We start from the raw sequence: 18,544 nt of genomic DNA, 5'->3' as shown, positions 1-18,544 counted from the left end.
CTAAAAATCAAGTGAATAAAAAATCTGAAGAACAGAATAAACTGGTGAATATAATAGAATCAGGGGCATAGAAAGGGAGTGGACTGACCATTCTCAGGGGAGAAGGGGGTGTGGGGGGTACAGGAAGAGATTGGACAAAAATCTTACACCTGTGGACGAGGACAATGGGGGGTGGTAAGGGCATGGGGTGGGGTGGAAACCGGGTGAAGGGGAGCTATGGGGGGGAAAAAAGGAACAACTGTAATAATCTGAACAATAAATATTCAAAAAATGATATAATTAAGTAGCATTCAATTTTGTTTTATACTAACTGGAGTCCAGAGAAGGGGAGGTAAATTATAATTCAACTCAAAACATCTAACAGGGCTGGCATTTCATAAACTTAAACAGCAGCGACAAGCACGCACGCAGGCTCTCAGGTCCTGTTTGAAATAGTTACAATTAGTGACTGGGGCGGCTACAACTGTCTCCCACCGATTTGCTTAAATAGAAAGGCAGGTGGAAGCTCAAAGTAAGTACACCAGATAAGAATTTTCAGAGTTACAATTTCTCTCCCAAATGAAACAAAAACTCTCCCTGTCAGGATAGTCCATCACCTTCAGAAACGAAACAAATTATTAAACATAACAGGAAATAGTGTCAGAGGAGTCAGAATGCTGATGCAATGAGAACAACTAAACTAAATAAAGCAACAAGGAAAAGTAAACACCACCCCTATTTCCAACAGGTCTGAGTGGCAACAAGAACCTCAGAAAATCTGGTCCAAGAGTGAAAGAATGCAACGTGGAAACAGTCAATCAGTGTTTCTAAGCACTGTGGCCACTGTTTCAAGTTTAATTGTTCTGAAGCACATAAATGACTTTGGTATGAATATAAGACAGTGTAAATAACAAAAACCTTTTTAAGATTATATCTGAACAGCGGACTTATTGACGATGGGATGCTGCCCCGATCACTTTCCCCCGAGGTGGAAGTGATGGCCCAGCGCGCCTGGCCTGCAGGGTGTCTGCGGGTCTCTGACCATAGTCCCACCTCAGGGCATCCTCAGGTGACCCTGCTGGATCTGTGTACACTGCTCAGCGAGGCAGCGGCCCCCCAGGAAGTGCTCGTACCTTCAGGAACGCTTCCTTTTGTTCAAGGTGCTTGCTGATCATCGGGGTGACGTGATCCGTCTCGGAATTGGGGCCCAGTTTGTCGGCTCCTCCACACCAGTCCTCTTCTCTCTTGTACTCCTGCTCCAGGCTCTCGAGGACACTGCAGACCTGTGGGCAGGAGACAGTTCCAGCTCAGAGGGACCCCAGCACCCGGGGGCACGGGCTGGCATCTGTGGGGAGCATTTTCAAAGCGTCCCGAGGATCAAACCACTGGAAGGAACCACGGCTCCATCTAACACGAGGATTGCCCATGCAGGCCTTTCCGAACAGGGACAAAACAAAAGCTGGGTTTCCTGTCTCCCTCAGACATGTTGCAGGTCGTATACTTAAGTGATTGGAAAGGGGTGCTTCTTAGCCACTTCCCAGCCAATTACGCTTTGATGCCTACGGTGAGCACAAGTGGTGTCACGTCTAAGAATGCTTCTCTTCTCTGCTGGACTTGGAATGAGCTGGCTCAATCATGACTGACAAGTTAATGACTGAGTTGTCCAATCAAATCGAGCTCAAAATAACCTGCCAGTCGGGAGGGAGCTGAGGGACTGGGCCCCCTCCCTACCTGCTCCGAGGTTTTGTAGAAGGCGACGGACGCGTTCACCAGCTTCAGGCGGTCTTCCATCTTGAGCATGAGCTGCTGCCAGTGCGAGGCCACCTTCTCGGCGCAGTCCCGGATCATGTCCATGTCGTAGTGGTTGGCCTGCAGCATGGCCTCTGCCTTCTGCTGCACCTGCAGCGCGCTCTGGTGTGTTTTCTAAGGAGAGGAAAGGGAGGGCGCACTTAACAGGGGCGCCACGCACTTACTGGAAAGGCCCTGGGAACGCCACGGCCTTTCGTGCCCCTTGCTTTTATAGAAACCGCCTCAGCTAATGCTCATTAGGACACTTCTAAAAACAGCAGATAGTTTAGTTAAAAAAATGTTTTCATGCCTAGCGACGACTGCTTCTATTTAAATGAGCTAATGAAGGATGAAATGCATTAAGACTTTCCAGGCCTCTGTGGTGGGGTCTCGGCCTGAGAAGGAGCAGGAGAAACCTTTAACAGCCAACATTCTAGAAAAGCTGCTGAAATAGTCCAAGTGTATTATTCCTGTTGATCCTTCTTATAATAGCAGCTACAGGCAAAGGAACAAGTGAGGAAAAGGTGGCCACAGTGAAGGCTTTTTATTTTCATTTTCAACTTTAACTTTGGATGAGAGTAAAATGTTCTCAAGAACTATTGATTTACACAAAAAGAAAGAAAAGAACAGCTAAGGCTGAACCAACGGTTTTCCCTGGAGGTCCACGCCATGATGAATCTATGAACATAACACGACGATCCAGGAGACCTCCTGCTCTGTGTCCTCCCTGGAAGGTTTGGCGGAGGAGGGGGGGTCCCTCAGTGAAGAAATGACTTCTGGGTAGGGGAGTGCGTGGGTCTCCGTGGACTCAGATTCCTTTCTCTTTTTTCATTTATTAACAATACCAAAAGTTTGTATTTCACCTGAAGGAGCTAATGATTCCACAGGACACTGTCCCCGATAAAGTCCCAACACCACACAGTGATGTGCACTGACAATGTAATTACTGGGAATCACTGGCACAGTGTACAATTTTCAAAAGATGCCCGGAGTCTGGGCTTCCAGAGTGTTAATGTGTGTCCACTGGCACTGAGTAGTTGAAAATAAACCAGTCTAAGGCACAAATTAATGGCGATCTCTGTGGCTCCCTTCTCTCGCTGACAATATGTATGTAAAGAGAGCAGAAAACAAGTTCTCTGTAAACAAATGCTCTTTCACCTTTGGCTTTACCTTGAGACCACTGGTCACAACTGTAACTGCCCCTCAAACCTAAAAGTAATTATCTACCTCCTTTGAGGGTGAACTTGGGCAGGCCTGAAACGGCCCGAGCCGTTCTGCTAACGTCCTGGGTGGCACTGACACTCAAGACCGGAGACAATGGGTGAGTAACGCCCTTCCCCAGGGCGCAGGGGTTTGTGGACAGCGCTGGGTCACCCACCGGCAACAGTGAAGCGTGATTTGTGCCTGGTCTTGGTGAGCCGCCCAGAGCGCTTTATTTGCTGAGGCTGCTTATATAGCAGGAATGTGCCCATGAGACCAGCAAAATATAAAATGCCTGAGCCGAGATGCCAACTCGGGGTACCTAGTGCCAGGCATTCCTGATCCAGAAGGTCCACCTCAGCAGGACCCCGGGCTCCCCTGGCCTTGGGGACCCTCTGCCGTGAGGCTGCCCGGCTAGCATGCACAGCCTCGCTCCTCCGCAGGGCCAGGCTGAGGCCTTCTCCTGTGACTCCCTGTGGGCTTGTAAGCATTGCCGTTTGGGGTCCCGTGGAACCCCATTTTGGCTTCCAGGGTCAGTGCCACGTGAGGGACGAAGCAGGCCTGCCTCCCGGGGGAAAGACCCGCTCGAGGCGGCCAGCGCCCTACCTCGATGGCGTGCTGGAACTGCTCGTGCTCCCGCTGCAGCTGCTCCGCCTCCTGCAGCGAGCTGGCCGTGATGAGCCCGGCGTTCAGCATCGACTCGCCATTGCGGATCCAGCCCAGCACCTGAAACGGTACACAGGTCATCCAAGCGCGGCCCTTCCCGGGCAGCCCGTGGACCAGCAGTGACACGATCTAAGCAGCAAGGTGGCCGAGCTGCTCACATCAGCCACATGGAGCTGGTTTCTGTATGACCCCACTGCCCACAGCCTGAGACCTGTCAGGAGTGTGCGACCGTAAGTGCTGCACTGTTAATGGATGCGGTTATTTTTAGTTGCTAAAGGGAGCTGAAAGGGTAGAGGGTCCAGAGGATGGTTATTAGTCCACAGGCCAAAACAGGTTGGGGACCACATATCCCAAAACCAACAGCCACAAAGAATTCTCTGCTAATAAAAAAAATATATATTTTTTTCATTCTTTCAGTCCTAATGAAAATGCAAAGTTGGCAAACTGCTTGGTAAGGGAACTGTTTCATCCCAGTAATAAATTTTCCATTTTAGCATCAGTATTAAGTGGCACAATAACTGAAGTGTGAACAAAGCTGTACTCTATGCTCAGAGGCAAACCAGGAGATCCTCAACCTCACACACGGAGAAGCTGCCTCTGACAGCCGAAGCCAGCGGCTGCGGAAGTCACTCCGGGTAGTTATTTGTGGCAGAGACAGCTCATTCCTAATACCTATTTTCCTTGTCTCCTTTACTCAGAAAACCCCAACTTTTGGGGACAGCTTAAAATAAAACCACCTCTTAGCCACTATGACAGCTTGGGTACAGCTATGACATAATCCTAGCCTCTGAGATCAAAGCAGTCGCCTCTGGGGGATTTTGTGAAAATATTTTTCTGGTACATGTTTTGCCTTTTTCTTGTTACGTTTTCCCTTCCTGATGCCTGGACTGTGGAGGTGATGGTTGGGGCTACAACACCGTTTGGGCCATGAGCAAAGGGCCACCTACCATCAAGATCTCAACTAATACACCACGGGCCACCTTCTGACTCGTTACGTGGTTTTGGACTCTGTTACTCGTTAGGCAAATGCAGTTCCTAAAGAATATGTCAGTCTATCCCTATATTTTTTAGGTGAATTGTTCTATGTTTGCCAAGAAGAAGAACTTCATTAACTGGTCTTTAAAAGGCAGCTCACATACTTTATCTCATTACAACAGGTGCTCTTTTAAAGACTTCTGTTTAATAACATGTCTGCTTTAATGCGAGTGCTGCCCACTTGTGCACCACACCTCGCTCCTGGTCTAGAGCAGGGGTGGGGAACCTTTTTTCTGCCAAGGGCCATTTGGAGATTGATAACATCATTTGTGGGCCATACAATTTTGTCAACTTAAAATTTGGCCTCTATATTTGGTCAAACATTTAATTAACTCACCCCTAATGCCTTGGCAGGAACAGACCAAATGATTTCGTGGGCCTTATACGGCTCGTGGGCTGGACACTCCCCACCCTGGTCTAGAGGCACCTTAAATCCCCTGGGATCAAACTAACACGTGCTTTTCTGTGCATCTACCAGCAAACCGTACTGTCCCAGCATCAAGCCAGCATCCCTGCTCATGAGATAAAACGCCACCTACAGGCTGAATATATGTATGCATGGAATCCCGCTGGCGCTGAGCAGAGAGCAATGTCTTCCAAATGTCCCACTTTATTTTGTCATGTATCCAGGATGTGGCCGTGTAGACGATACAAGAGAACTCGAGCCATACACAGCTGTGGTCCAGTCCAGACTCATAACAGTGTATTTGGCAGTAAAACCACATGGTCATTTAGACCAGGAAGCAAAGCATATAGGGTTTTAAGCAAGAGCATAGCAATAATAAAACGAGCGACATGGATGTTCCTCTCGAAGCCTTTCCCACCACAGCGCGAACACACAGCTGTCCAGGCAGTGGCTCAGTTTCTACGCTCGATGTGGCTGCATTAGGGTGGGTGTTAGGTTATGCACCAGGACAGCGTGCTCTGACCAGGGCCAAGCGTTCCCAAGGCGTCCAGGTCCGAATTACAGGCCCCCTCCACGTGCCTGTCCCTGGCTCTGGGCCAGCACGTGCTTACCTGCTTCACCTCCGCCTGCAGGTGGCGCAGCTGCACACACTGCTCCAGGTGCTTCCGATGCTGCTCTGCGGCCAAGTCCAGCTCCTGCTGCTTTTCGTGAAGAAACTCCAACAAGTCCTGGACCCGCGTAGCCATGTCCACGTCTCTATCGCAAAGCAGCTCCACGCCTGTGGACACCAGAGGGAGACCCTAGAATTCAACTCGCATTTCAATTTGTTCTTAAGGTTGCACGCTGGTCTGTCTGTGTGTCACCTCCCAGCTGGGGCGGGGCCGTCACGCTGAAGGCCACGTGCAGGGAGGGCCCAGCGCAGGGCGGTGTGACAGCTGCCTGGCAGCGTGTGAGGAGTCCCAGAGAACGTATCTGACGTGTTAAAGCCAAAGTAATAATGTCCCGCCCACCACACTGAGCCCGTCTCCTGTCAGTCCACTTCTCCTACAATAACCACGAAAATGTGGCATCCTTTATAAATGAGAACTTCGGCTTGCTTTTGTTGTTACCTGCTGTACATCTAGTTTACATTTCAGGAAGCATTTAAGAACATGATTTGTGTAAAATGAGTAATGGCATATTCAGGTTGTTGCTAAGTTTCTTAACACCATAGCCTTCTCTCTACATTTTTGAGCCCATAGTGCCATCTGCTGGTAAAGTATAAATTAAAAAAATATATAAAGAATGGGAAAATATTTTCTAGGGATTTACATTTCACTCAGAGAGCTACAACAGGTAATTTACAAAATTAAAGTTCATGCTACTTATAACAACATCTAAGAATATTAAGGGTAACTGCACTGACCGTAATGTTAAATGTGATCGTATTATGTGTGTGTGTGTGAGTGTGGGGGGGGGGTGAGAAGCAGAATGTTTTCTTTTAAGGAGCGTCTATAACAGCGGTTCTCAACCTGTGGGTTGCGACCCCTTTGGCGGTCGAACAATCCTTTCACAGGGGTCGCCTAAGACCATCCTGCATATCAGATATTTACATTACAATTCATAACAGTAGCAACATTACAGTTAGGAAGTAACAACGAATATAATTTTATGGTTGGGTCACAACATGAGGAACTGTATTTAAAGGGCCAGAAGGTTGAGAACCACTGATCTATAACATCTATACCGTAGGGGCGCCCTGAACCCTGCAGGCATCACACTGTGATAACCTGGACGAGCTCCCACGGGGACCCGAGGAGCCACCGCGGATGCAGAGGGAGCCCACTCCTTACCAGAGGCCTGTACTTCATTGACGTACTGCAGGAGGTCCTGCCCCTGGTGGATGACATCGAAGGTCAGGTTGTTCATGGTCAGGGCTTTGTCTGCGTGGTGCTGGAGGCGCTGTTCCGCTATTGTGAGGTCTTCCGTGTCAAAGTCATTCATTTGCTGAGAAAGCTCATCGTTCCAAGACTCAAGGTCTGAGATGATCTGACAGAGGAAAGTCTCTCTTTAGGATCAAGACTTAAAAATAAGAATCTGTTGCAATAGCTTCCGTGCCCGTTAAGGAAGGAAGGGACTCATGGGATCGTGTCAGAAGGACACAAAGGCCAACTGAAGGGGCTCCCACTGTCCAATGATGGGACAATTAGACACTAAACAAATACAAAAATGACCACCATTGAATAGAATATATAAAATACACAAAAATCCATGAATTCCTAGTGATGTTTAAAAAGAAGAGCTAAAAGCCAAAAATTACATTAAAAACTCTTTGGTTCCGATTAGAGGTAGTCAGGGAACTAATCTTTCTCCTAAAAACTGTGAACCATAGTAGAAAACTATGTAAGCATATAATGGTGCAGGAAAATTCCCCTTTCTGGATAAATCTAGCTATTACATGTAGAAAGCATAATAATATCAGAACATTTTATTCTAATTATTGTTTAGAGTCTAGTAAACTGGGTAATGATCACCACTGCATAGTAAGCCATGAGGAAGGCTGATGGGGAACGAACACTGGAAGGATCAGGCTGCCGCCTCCTGAGCCCACAGACCCACCGCAGCTTCCCTGAATGTGGCTGGACGGACAGCCCTCCGACAGGAGGGGCTGTGATGTGCCACCCGTGCAGCATTCTCGCACAGAAACAGACCCCGATTCCAATGAGGTCTTCACCTCTAACTGCTGTGTGTACAGGAAATGCCGGGGAAAGAAAAACAGGTGAACAACTCGGAAGAAATCAAGTGAGCAAAGGCAGACTGTGGGACCTGACCACTGATGAAGCTATCTCGACAAGTGGTGGTGTGGAGGGAGGCGGGCGGACGGAGAGACCACCGTAGATGAACAGACGGAGCGGCCGGGGCAGGAGCGGACCCCGTGCAGCCCTAACTGAGGTGCTGCGGCCTCTGAACAGCCGGGCCTGAGAAGACAACCAGGGTGACTGCTAGACTGCTGAGGTGTTCAGTGAGTTGTGCTCATGGAAGAAAATGGCCTCGTTTCTTAGGGAAGTCGGCAGGGGTGAAATGACACGCCGACATTTTTCTCTAAAATGCTACAGCACAACAAAAACAAAAAAGGGACTGAAGCAAGGAGGGCTGTGCTGTCCTCACCACCTTGGTGTAAACCGTTCATTATATACTCTTTAAAAATTAAGAGTAAAATGGTAACATCCAGAAGGGAGGAAAAGCCTTCTTGTGGAAGAGTATCATAAGATACACTTCAATGGAAACACATCTCCCATCGATCCTATTCCTTTCTCCGCATGAGCAGTGAGCGAATTAGTGTGAACATCCGTGAACGGGAGAGTGTGCACAGACTCCGGCTAGGAGATGGGAAGTAATAAGAAACTTACGGCTTCCCCAAACTCCTTGCACAAGTCTTCTCAGTTTATTCTTTTATTACAGAGGCCATATACAACATGCATATTATATTAACCTATTAAGTTTTGCTTATTAAAAATCAACAAATTTAAACAATGGCAAATTAGACATAAACCAAAAAGCCACTGGGGGAAAATATTGTTAAAAAGGGAAAAATTGACCATATCTTTAACCTTTATCTCCACTCTAAGGGGATTCTTTCTTAATGTTTATTTGTTTCCTGGCGCTGAGGGAGAAGACACGGTGTGTGGTGAGAGACAGACTTGGGAATGGTCTCACGGAGGAGACGCCATCAGGCTCAGACGGCATCAAGCAACGGGCAATAAACATGATCAGTGTGCTCAGACCAGCAGGATTTGAAAACACTCGCTTGGCATAAAGAACCCTGGCATGGCCGTGATCTAGGGTCATCAGGAAAATCCCACCCACAGTTTAGCATTCTAGCTGGTCAACCATCTGAGCCAAGAAAAGAAATCTGTGCCAAAAACAAAGCTGATGAAAGTGGAAGTCATTTTTGAATATTAATTCTTTGGAGAAATAGCTTTGAAACAACTTTTTTAAGCGTATCGCAGAATTTTTATTAAGTCTAAATTTTCTTCCTAAACACATATATGGTTTAGTTATGACTAAACCCTAACCCTAACCCGTACCTAACCCGTCACAGGATGCTACAGTAATTATTTTGTTTTTCAAGCAATAGAGCAGATTACAGCTTCACACCCGGAAGCTGTAATCGCAGTAGGCTAAGGCAGAGAAAATCTCCATCTACTCCAACTGGAATACAGAGATGTGGGGGATGTAAAAAAATCAACCAAGTAACAGATGAATTTCCACCACCAACATAACTGCACGCTTCCTATGGGTAGTCAGACGAGGCATTTTCCCAGTAAGAGAGAAAATCCCAGCTGAAACCTAAACTGCTCAGATCTTCATGTTTCAGGGTCATTCGAGAGAAAAAAGGTTCCAAGGGCCTGATGTGCTAAAAGATTTTACACTGTATCCTAGCGCCCTGTGAACGCACTGCAGGCTCCGTTCCTGGGCTCAGGCGTCACCTGCCCGGCCTGGCAGCCTGGCCTTTACTGGGCCACGCGGAACTCCAGGCTTTAGTGTGGGGAAGTCGTCTGGCGTTCCTGAACTCCATTTAAAACACTGGTTCAATGAGAACAGAAATACAATGAATTATTTCCCCCTTTAAAGACCATTAATACAAGTGAAGCCAATTTCCCCCCCAAATAGCCAAGGTCCTGGAAGGAGAAACTTCAAATAATGCTTCTGACTGCTTTGCGTTGCTTTAACTGAAACTATTTAATCAGCAGCCACATTTACCAAAGCAGTTCCTCTAAAGCAGAGGTCAGAGAGGAAAGCAGGCTGCCTGCGGGGTCCTGCTCCCACAGGCTGCAGGCTGGCGGGGCGGGGCCTGACCGCTGAGGCCAGAGCCTTTCTCCACGTGGCTCCAAACCACGTGGCTCCGAGTGGATTTAAGTGTCAAGACTCAGAGCAGATTGTTGTTGTTTTTTCAGGGACGTGTGAAGGGTTCAATACCTTTCTTGTCATTAAAAGATGATGATAATGAACACAGCCAAGGAGGTTGTCCTTTTATGAAACCACTGATGGAAGTTTACACAAGCAGCCAACCAACGGGCCCCACAGAAGGCCTGCCCAGGGTGGGCCTGGCCCCTGCACCACACACCCCTCAGAGCAGGGCCCACAGACAGGCCTCGGGAAGCACAGAAGGCCCACTTCAGGCGAAGGTAACCACGGCAGTCAACACTTTGGCGGCCCTTAGGGTCCACACCAAGCCCTGCCTCACCCTGCCTTTGGCGGCCCTTAGGGTCTGGGCCACGTGCTCTCACAGCACTGCTCTAGCCCAGGGCAAGGGATCGATATGGGGAGAGCCTCCTCCAGACATCCTGGTGGGCGGTCGGGGACCCCCGGAAACCGGCTGTCACTACCACCAGCCCCCGGAAACCGGCCTCCCCGGCTGAGGTGAGCTTCGGTTCCTTCCCTCACGTTTCACAGACACTCGCAGAGTCATCCAACCACACTTCCTTCTGCCCGCACTCTATCAAGTTCAAACAAAGCCCTTCCCGGGCACAGAACGGAGAACCACCTCCTCTGGTGAAGAAAAAGGAAAGAAACCTGAACTTCTTTCTCCCAGTCACACATGAGGCGTAAAAGTCGCATGTTAACTAAGAATGACAGACCATCTGAGACCCTTCTGTGGGGGAATTCCCTAAGAGGCCCTCACCGCAGGCCCAGCGTGTTCCAGTCTCGGGCAGAGCAGGAGGGGGAGGGGGAGGAAGGAGAGAGGACCCCTGCTTGAGCTTGTGCCCCTGCTCCCAGGACAGGGAGAGCTGCGTGGGACCCAGTGGAGGCGAGAAGCCAAGAGGGCGAGAGGGACCTGTCCCAGCAGCTCTGCCCTCACCCCTCCACACTGGCCTTGCTCTATCCTGTGTGCGACGTGGGCCCTGCTGTGCCTGCCTGCTGCCTCTGCCAGTTCCAACTTCAGACAGAGGAGCAGAGTCCCAGCCCCCAGTTCCCTTCCTCTCTCCTCCTGGCAGTGGCCCAGGCCCAGGGAAGGACACAGGGCGGAGCGGGCGGGCACTCACGTCGATGGCGTCCCTCTCGAAGATGCGCAGCTGCAGGAAGAGGTCCAGCTTGATCTTGCGCTCCTGGAACAGCTCCTCCATCTGGGCCTGCGCCTCGTCCAGCTGCTGCAGCACCGTCTCGATGTGGCTGATGGAGCTGTTGTGGGGGGTCTTGTTGTTGGAGATGGCCGAGTCCCTGGGAGGGAGCAGAGAGGGAAACGGGATTTCAAAGAGACAAACAGGAATTGGAGGAGCAAGTCGCACATTGTCAGATCCCAGATCCGGCAGCTCGGGACCTGGGGGGAGAGAGCCGGCAGGAAGCGGCTGCCTGTCTCAGAAAGGACGGCCGCCCCTCCCGCAGAACAACAGCAGCTTCCTCCTCCAGCTGCTCCCAGACCTGAGGGAGCACGGAGCCTCTCCCGCCCGCCTCTCCTCGCTCTCACAAGGATCTAATGCTCTCGTAAGGCCAGTCAGCAGGGATCACTTCCAGCCGCTTTCTCCTTAAGTAGACAGAAGAGCTGATACCTGTTTACCATGAACGGCGGTTCTATTAGTCACGAGGGGTTAAACGCCAATGCATCAATGAAGCCTCTATCGAGCAACGTTGCCTGACTTCGCAAAGCGAACACCAGGTGAAGTTATCACCAACGATTCAATACACTGGCCTCGGAGGAGCAGTCGGGAGACTTCATTTACGTAAACGGTCCCTGTGATGCTTCCAGCCCCAGCACTGTCCCCGACTTCCTGCCACCGGGTCCCCTGAGGGGCAGGTGTCAGCCGGGCTGGGCCTGCCTGGGCCTCAACTTTGAGAAGGGGACACCCCACCACATTCTAGAGAGAAAGGTCACCCGGGGCCTGAAGGACATGGTCCTGGGAGGTTTAAGTAAAATGTCATTCATTACTATGTAAGTGTTAAGAGGGACTATTAATAAAAGCTGAATTCTGGGAAGGTTTATTAGTCAATGCTGTAATGAGAAAACTTATAGAGAAAAAACCGTAAGGGGGAAAAAGAAAAGAGAGAGATGCTACTCTGCATTACGCTCACAGACGTTATTTGTTCTCTACCCCATTGGACAGAGAATTATAGGCAATTGTTCCCAAAAGCGAGGGGAAGGGGAAACGCTGGCAGGGTTTCAAAGGGCCTGTGCTCAGGCGGGAGGCGGGGCAGGCCCACCTCAGCTGCTGGATGAGGTCCTCCCCTTCCTTGATCACGTTGACGGTCACTTGCAGGGTCGTCTGCTGCTGCTGGCCGAACCGCTTGATGAGGTCCTGCACGGCCTCCACCGACTCGGCGTACACGTCGTCCAGCAGCTCCTTCTGCAGCTCCTCCAGCCATGTCCACAGCTGGAGGGAGACAGTGAGGCCCGTCACCGCCAGGGCAGGCCCCGTGCGAGACGGCGAGGGGGCGGGAGGGAGGAGAAGTACCCCAAACAGTCCGACAGCCAGCAGCAAAGAGGCACAAAAAAACGCAGCATGTGACGGCTGCGAGGTGAGAAAGTGAACAGGCAGAGAGCCCAAGGGGACGATCAGAGAAGAGAAAGACAGGACGGGAAGTGGCTCTTCCCAATTCTGCCCAGGCTCCACCTGGGTGCAACAGAATCAGAAAAGACCCCTCCAACACCTGCCACACATGACGGCATTCTCTCACGCAGCCCGGGTGGCTTTTATTTTACTCTTAGCAAGGGCGTTGCAGTCTGTTGTTGATTATTAAACCGCTGCACAGACATGGGTGCTTTCCAGCCCTCAGAAAAGAAGGAAGCGTGGAGCGTGGAGGAATAATGCCTCCCCAGGCCTGGCAGGAGACGGGATGTGGCACAGCTAGTTCCACGCCTGGCCAGGCCAAGGTCACGGTCACAGTCCTTCATGAAGGAGTGGGCATCCCGAAACCCTTGCAAACCCTCACTGCCACTGCCACCTCACGAACACTGCGTCCGGGACCTGGGTGGGCAAGACCTCTGGCTTTGGTCTGGTGGGAGCAGAGCACTCCGGCCGCCTCGGGGAGCCGCTCCAGGTCTCGGGGAGCCGTTCAGCGAGCCGGAAGGCAGTTAATTAAGCCGAATGGGCCCTGGGCGTGGAGATGGTTTGTGCAAGGAGAAAATGCTCCCTGCTTCCCCAGGGATGTGAGAATCACCTCCAGCACCTTACACGTGTGGGTGCCAGCGGCTGCCTGAGCTACGGGACACACTGCCCAGCCGCACGCGCCGGTCTCGGGGGCTGAGTCAGCACCAGTGCACTTGCCGGAGAAGGTGTGTGCATTTGGCTTCTTGTTTCCAAACCCCTCCTTTTTGAAACTGCTCTGCTGAGGTATGACATGCAGTGAACTGCACGTGTTTCTCTGAGAAATGTGCTCCTGCACCCCCCCTCACCCCACCACCCCCACTTCTGGCCGTCTCAGTAACTCCTTGAGGACGGTTGGGTCCTCAAGGTCCTTGAGGGTCCTTGGTGTAGCAAGGAAATGCAGTGATCTCTTAGGCCTGGAGCCAACGCTTTGCTAAAGCCTCTCTTAAATTCACAGGCTCCCAGCACAGAATGCCTTTTCGGCAGCCCTTGGACACAGCCCTCCCACCCGCGGATTCCTGTCCTAGGATGGACACTGATGAAAAAGTGGACCTTTGCAACTGCTTTTTTTTCCTGCCAAAAAAGAATAAAAGCAACAACAAACCACTTACTTCACTCCCTTCTTTCAAAGTCTCAACTGTGTTCCACTTTAATCCACGTGCTGCCCTAAAGCTGCCCCCACCCTCCGGTCACTGAGGGGGAGCCCAGGGACAGAGGGCCCCAGCACACCGGCTGAGACAGCCCCGCACTGAGTGACGGCAGACGATGGAGGACTCTCCGGGAATGAATGGAGGGACACAGCGCTGTAAGCTGCTGAGTTTAGGAATAGTGCTCCCTCAGCATATTATGCTCACCCAGGGGAGCTGAATAATTTAAGCAAATGTACATCCAAAAAGGAGTGCTCTTCTCTCATGTGATCTAACATTAGTATCGATGAGGAGAAAGGTAAGGGAGCCAACGCTGCCCCGAACACTGACTGCATCACAGAAGGAGGGTCTGGCAGACACTTCAGACCACACGCTGGAGCCATTGTAGCCCCTGGTTTCAGTGACACTGCGCCTTTAAAAGCCAGCATCTCACAACGTTAGTAGAAATGAAATGCGTTAGTGGAAATGAAGTTTGTTGTGCAAACAAACAGAAATGCAAGTTTTTAAGAGCCCACCAGAAGAACACTGCAATATCAGCAACGCAACATTAATTAGGACAGCTGGTAGGAGCCCGCAGGTTCCGGATGAGACACACCTCCCACACAGCTGTCCCAAGTCCCCTCCCCCATTCAAACAGCTGGGTCAGGTCTCCTCGCTGACCCTGTGTGACCCCGCCAGTGGGACAGGATGCGGGGTAGGGGGAGGTGTCTGCAGAATTCCTCTTCTCCAGCAAATACTACCATTTAACACGACTACCATTAAATACCATTTAAGTGACAGGACCAGTTGAACAAGTCTTGCTTCTACACACTGTGGAGAGGAGAGGAGTGCAAACCCCCGCTTGAGGCGCAATGCACCGCTGTGCTTCCGCAACTCCACGGCCACCACATACGAGGTCATATTTTATCCCCAAGTAATTAAACCGAAACACTTCTCCTGAGAGGGAATGTGGAATAACAGTGAAGAGAACCTCAGGTCCGTTCCTCACCTGGATCCAGGTGTCAGTTATTCTCCTATAAGACGGGCCTGGTAATAATGCCTGCCTCGCAGGCTCCCGGGAAGATGAGGTAGGGTCATGTACCCACGTGAAGAGGTAGGTAAATGTTAACCACTACTATTAGTCTTGTTCTTGCAAGGAAAATTCTTCTAATAATAAGACTCACAATGTTTTAAAAGCCTTTTTTCCCCTAGATATTATTCAAAATGTATCCAGGTTCCTACCAATTGTTCAAAATATGTCACAGTCTGGTCAGCTTAACACCATCCGACATTTTAATCTTTCACACCTAAAAATAGGACGGCGTGAGGAAAGTTGCTGGGATGTCTGGGCTTCTATAGAAATCACTTCCCCTGGCTTCCAGGGGACGTGCCAGGAGTGAGGCCTTTTCCTTTCCTCCGGGTAACCTTTAAAGAACTAGCTTATTCCCTCCACATCCTGGACACTTCAACACATGTCCATGGGGGGGACATGCCCGCCCAGTGGAGCGAAGCTGTGCAGGAGCCCGCAGGGACCGTGCTGGGATCAGGCAGGTGAAGAGGGGGAAAGCGAGGTCGGAGGAGCGAGGTTACCTCTAAGTCCATGATGTTCATGCTCAAAGGTCCTTTCCCCTTTAGAATGTTTCTGTCTGGTCCCAAGGAAATATTCTCATTCAAAAAAATCTCAAAGAAAAGTGCCCTGGCTGGTTTGGCTCAGTGGATAGAGCATCACCCTGCGGACTGAAGGGCTCCAGGTTCGATTCCTGTCAAGGGCACAAGCCCAGGTTTCAGGCTCAACTCAACTCCAAGTGGGGGGGCGGAGGGGGACGGTGGGGTGCAGGAGGCAGATGATCAATAATTCAAGCTCACCACTGATGTTTCTATCTCTCTCTCTCCTTCTCCCTTACTCTCTGAAATCAATAAAGATATATTTTTTTAAAAAGTCTCAGAGAAAAGTATTTCTGATGTCGATTTTAGATGAACTGATGCATTCGTCGTGCAACAGGATTCAGGCAAAGCCTATGTTTAAGCTTTGAAAATACTACCTATGCCTCCTAACAACCTCTGCACAAAGCAATGAGAAAAGGTCTCCAGGCCTGAAAAATTTTACCACAAACTTCCTGAATGTGAAGAAAGAAACCTGTACTCCTGTGCTAGCTGTTAATTTGCAATAAAAGATAAATCTCTGCTTGACAGCAAGAGTTTCACTCTAACCAAGTTCTCAGCGGCATGGACTCTATGAGTAAGAACTGTGCCCACAGCCTCGGCTCCTCAGGCAGCCAGACTTAGGCAACGCTGCCCCCTAGAGGCCCTCTGAGCTGCAGCCAGGCCCACTTCATGGAAGAGAGCTTGAACCCAGCCCACAGTGGCTGCAGTGTGCACAGGCCTGGGTCACAGAGCAGGCTGGGCTAGGGAGACACAGGGATTTCTGGGGAGAAAACTGACAAAATCTGGATCCTGTGTCCACCCGAGTCTGACCCGTTATACCCTTCCCACAAACTGTGCTGGTGGAACCTAAAGGAGGAACCTTGCTCTGCTGGGAGAAACCCCCGAAAAAGCCCCTTCCTCACTAATGGGGAGTGGAGACCCCACCAGAGAGGACTCCTAAAGGAACTCATGGGGGAGGGGGGTCCCAGGGAAGGACTGAGCTGCCAGCTGATTCTGTGGGTGGTAGAATTGGGACCCTGAGATTTGGGGATTGCTCTAGGGGCAACCACTCTCCAGTGCACAGTCTGCACGCAGGCTATAAACCTGCTCGCAACACACCAGCTGTGGGTGGCCTTGAGAAATCCTTTGGCGCTCTCTACCCTCAGTTTTCTCATCTATGAAATGGGCTCATGTTACCACATATGTCTTCCCTAACTGGCAAAGCCAGTTTGAGAGTCAATTACTACAAGCACTTTATAAACAGAAGCTACTGCTGTTGGCATCTACTCTTGTCTGTGACTAAGATGATCATTCGGGTACCAGTGGAGATGGGTGAGCAGTAAGGTGGTGTGGGAAGCACAAAAGCCACAGCTCCCAGCTGCAAGCCAGGAGCAGAAGTAGGTAGTTTCAATGGCAACTGGCAGGTGGAATTTCAGAAGGCACCATTCTAAACGTAAAATGGGATCCAGTTTCAGGTACGAGAGCAGAAATCAAAGGGGAACTGTTCAGCCATGAGCAACACAGCACCTCTTAGGCCTGAAACTGCCCACACACTCGTGGTGCACATGCCCGCGGCCCTGTTCAGAGGAGTGAGGGTTCAGTAGCACCTGGGTGTTCTAGGGCAGCACAGAGCTCGGTGCTCTTGGATGGGTGATCAAAGATCTCTTCATATGATGAAAGGGAATTTATGAAGGATGCATGGGCTGGGCAAATCGAATTCAGTATCATGAAATAATAGCAAAGCAAATATGCGTAAGAGGAGAAAAGGGGAGAAGCCAGGAGCAAACCAGGTGAGGACGGGATAAGAGGCCGCTCCCAGTGCTCTGCACCCCAAGGAGCAATGAGAGTCCCCGTAACCCTCCTCCAACCACAGTGCAAGGTCCAGGGAGAGTGAGCACTGGCTGGGCTTAAAGAAAGGAGTCTGCCTGCCCAAGTGGTAGCATGAAAACGGAGCCAGACAGAACAATCCCCAGATGGCTGGCAGGCTTTCTTTCTGACTCCTGAACAAAATGAAAGGGTCTGTCCCAGGCATCACCCCAAACAAAGCCTGGTCCCAGTTCAGAGTGTAAGTTTGCAGAAGCAGAGCCCACGGCTCCTTTCCTGAAACCCAGCGAGAATCGCAGCTGGTCCAAATGAGAACAACCTTTCCTGGGAAACCACGGCCTCTGGGAATCAATGAACAGAACCCCACTCAGGGCCCTGAGTCCATTCCAGAGACAAGCCTGGCCGGGACCACCTGGTGGCCTCAAACAACCCACACATTTCCAAGGTAATTATTCATTAACTCCGGACCCATTTTTGAGAAAGAAGGTGAATGAGTACAAATGGATGAAAATAATTGTGCTTTTGCTATATTTGAAAATGGAAACATGTCCTTCTATCATTAAATCTCAGAATATGTGCTAGAAATAGACATCATTATTCCCAGCGACTGAGCTCTGCTAAGCCTGGTACGGAGGCCAGCTGTGGGTACAAGGGTAAGTGAGACAGTTCTGGTCTTCAAGGCACCGTACATCCATCAAGAGAAACAAACCAACGTCTGAAATACTGTATGTGACACAGAAGTATGTTTTCCACTGTCTTCCCTTGTGCACAACCTCCTGGAACATTACAGTGGCTCAGGAGACACTTTGGGATGAATGAGCGAGAGAGTGAAGGAATGAGCAGTGGAAGGTGCACTGGAAAGGAGAGGACAGGTAACGAAGACTCATCATGGGAATACAGTGGGGCCTTGACTTACGAGTGTCCCGACTAACGAGTTTTTTGAGATACCAGCTGTCTCTCGGCCGATTTTTTGCATTGAGTTGATAGAGTAATTTGAGTTAACGAGCTCCTTAACAAGCTCCTTAACGAGCTCGGTCTCAGAACGAATTAAACTCCTAAGTCAAGGCCCCACTGTATTATACTCGGAACTGATGTGAATAAAACGCTGCAAATAATACGAAAGGGACTAGAGAGGTTGAGAGGTGGAAAACAAATGCAGGAGAATAAAAGTTCTCCCAAAATAAAATCCAAAGTTGTGTGAGACTAATCAACAGTTCTGTTAAATACTATTTTAAAAACGTTTTTGAAAAGGCAGAGCACCAGCCTTCATCTTCTAAGAGGAGGTTAAGCCTCTCATGAATTCCTTTCACAGG

The 18,544-nt window shown here is 50.1% G+C and overlaps 1 protein-coding gene across 1 annotated transcript in view; it reads right to left on the bottom strand.

Moving 5' to 3' along the window:
* Positions 1 to 18,544, bottom strand: part of TRIO (trio Rho guanine nucleotide exchange factor) — a 217,751-nt gene that overhangs the window by 122,686 nt on the left and 76,521 nt on the right. Inside the window, exons 12-18 of the mRNA XM_005871063.2 lie at positions 12,254 to 12,423; positions 11,101 to 11,275; positions 6,907 to 7,102; positions 5,686 to 5,852; positions 3,574 to 3,693; positions 1,711 to 1,902; positions 1,113 to 1,262 (exon numbers count right to left, since the gene is read on the bottom strand). Of these exons, the coding sequence (XP_005871125.1) occupies positions 1,113 to 1,262; positions 1,711 to 1,902; positions 3,574 to 3,693; positions 5,686 to 5,852; positions 6,907 to 7,102; positions 11,101 to 11,275; positions 12,254 to 12,423 (1,170 nt within the window). The remainder of the gene's footprint in view (positions 1 to 1,112; positions 1,263 to 1,710; positions 1,903 to 3,573; positions 3,694 to 5,685; positions 5,853 to 6,906; positions 7,103 to 11,100; positions 11,276 to 12,253; positions 12,424 to 18,544) is intronic.

Source organism: Myotis brandtii, unplaced genomic scaffold (assembly GCF_000412655.1).
Source record: "Myotis brandtii unplaced genomic scaffold, ASM41265v1 scaffold328, whole genome shotgun sequence".
NCBI lineage: Eukaryota > Metazoa > Chordata > Mammalia > Chiroptera > Vespertilionidae > Myotis > Myotis brandtii.
Note: the sequence above shows the minus strand (reverse complement) of the source record. Positions and strands in the feature narration are given on the sequence as shown.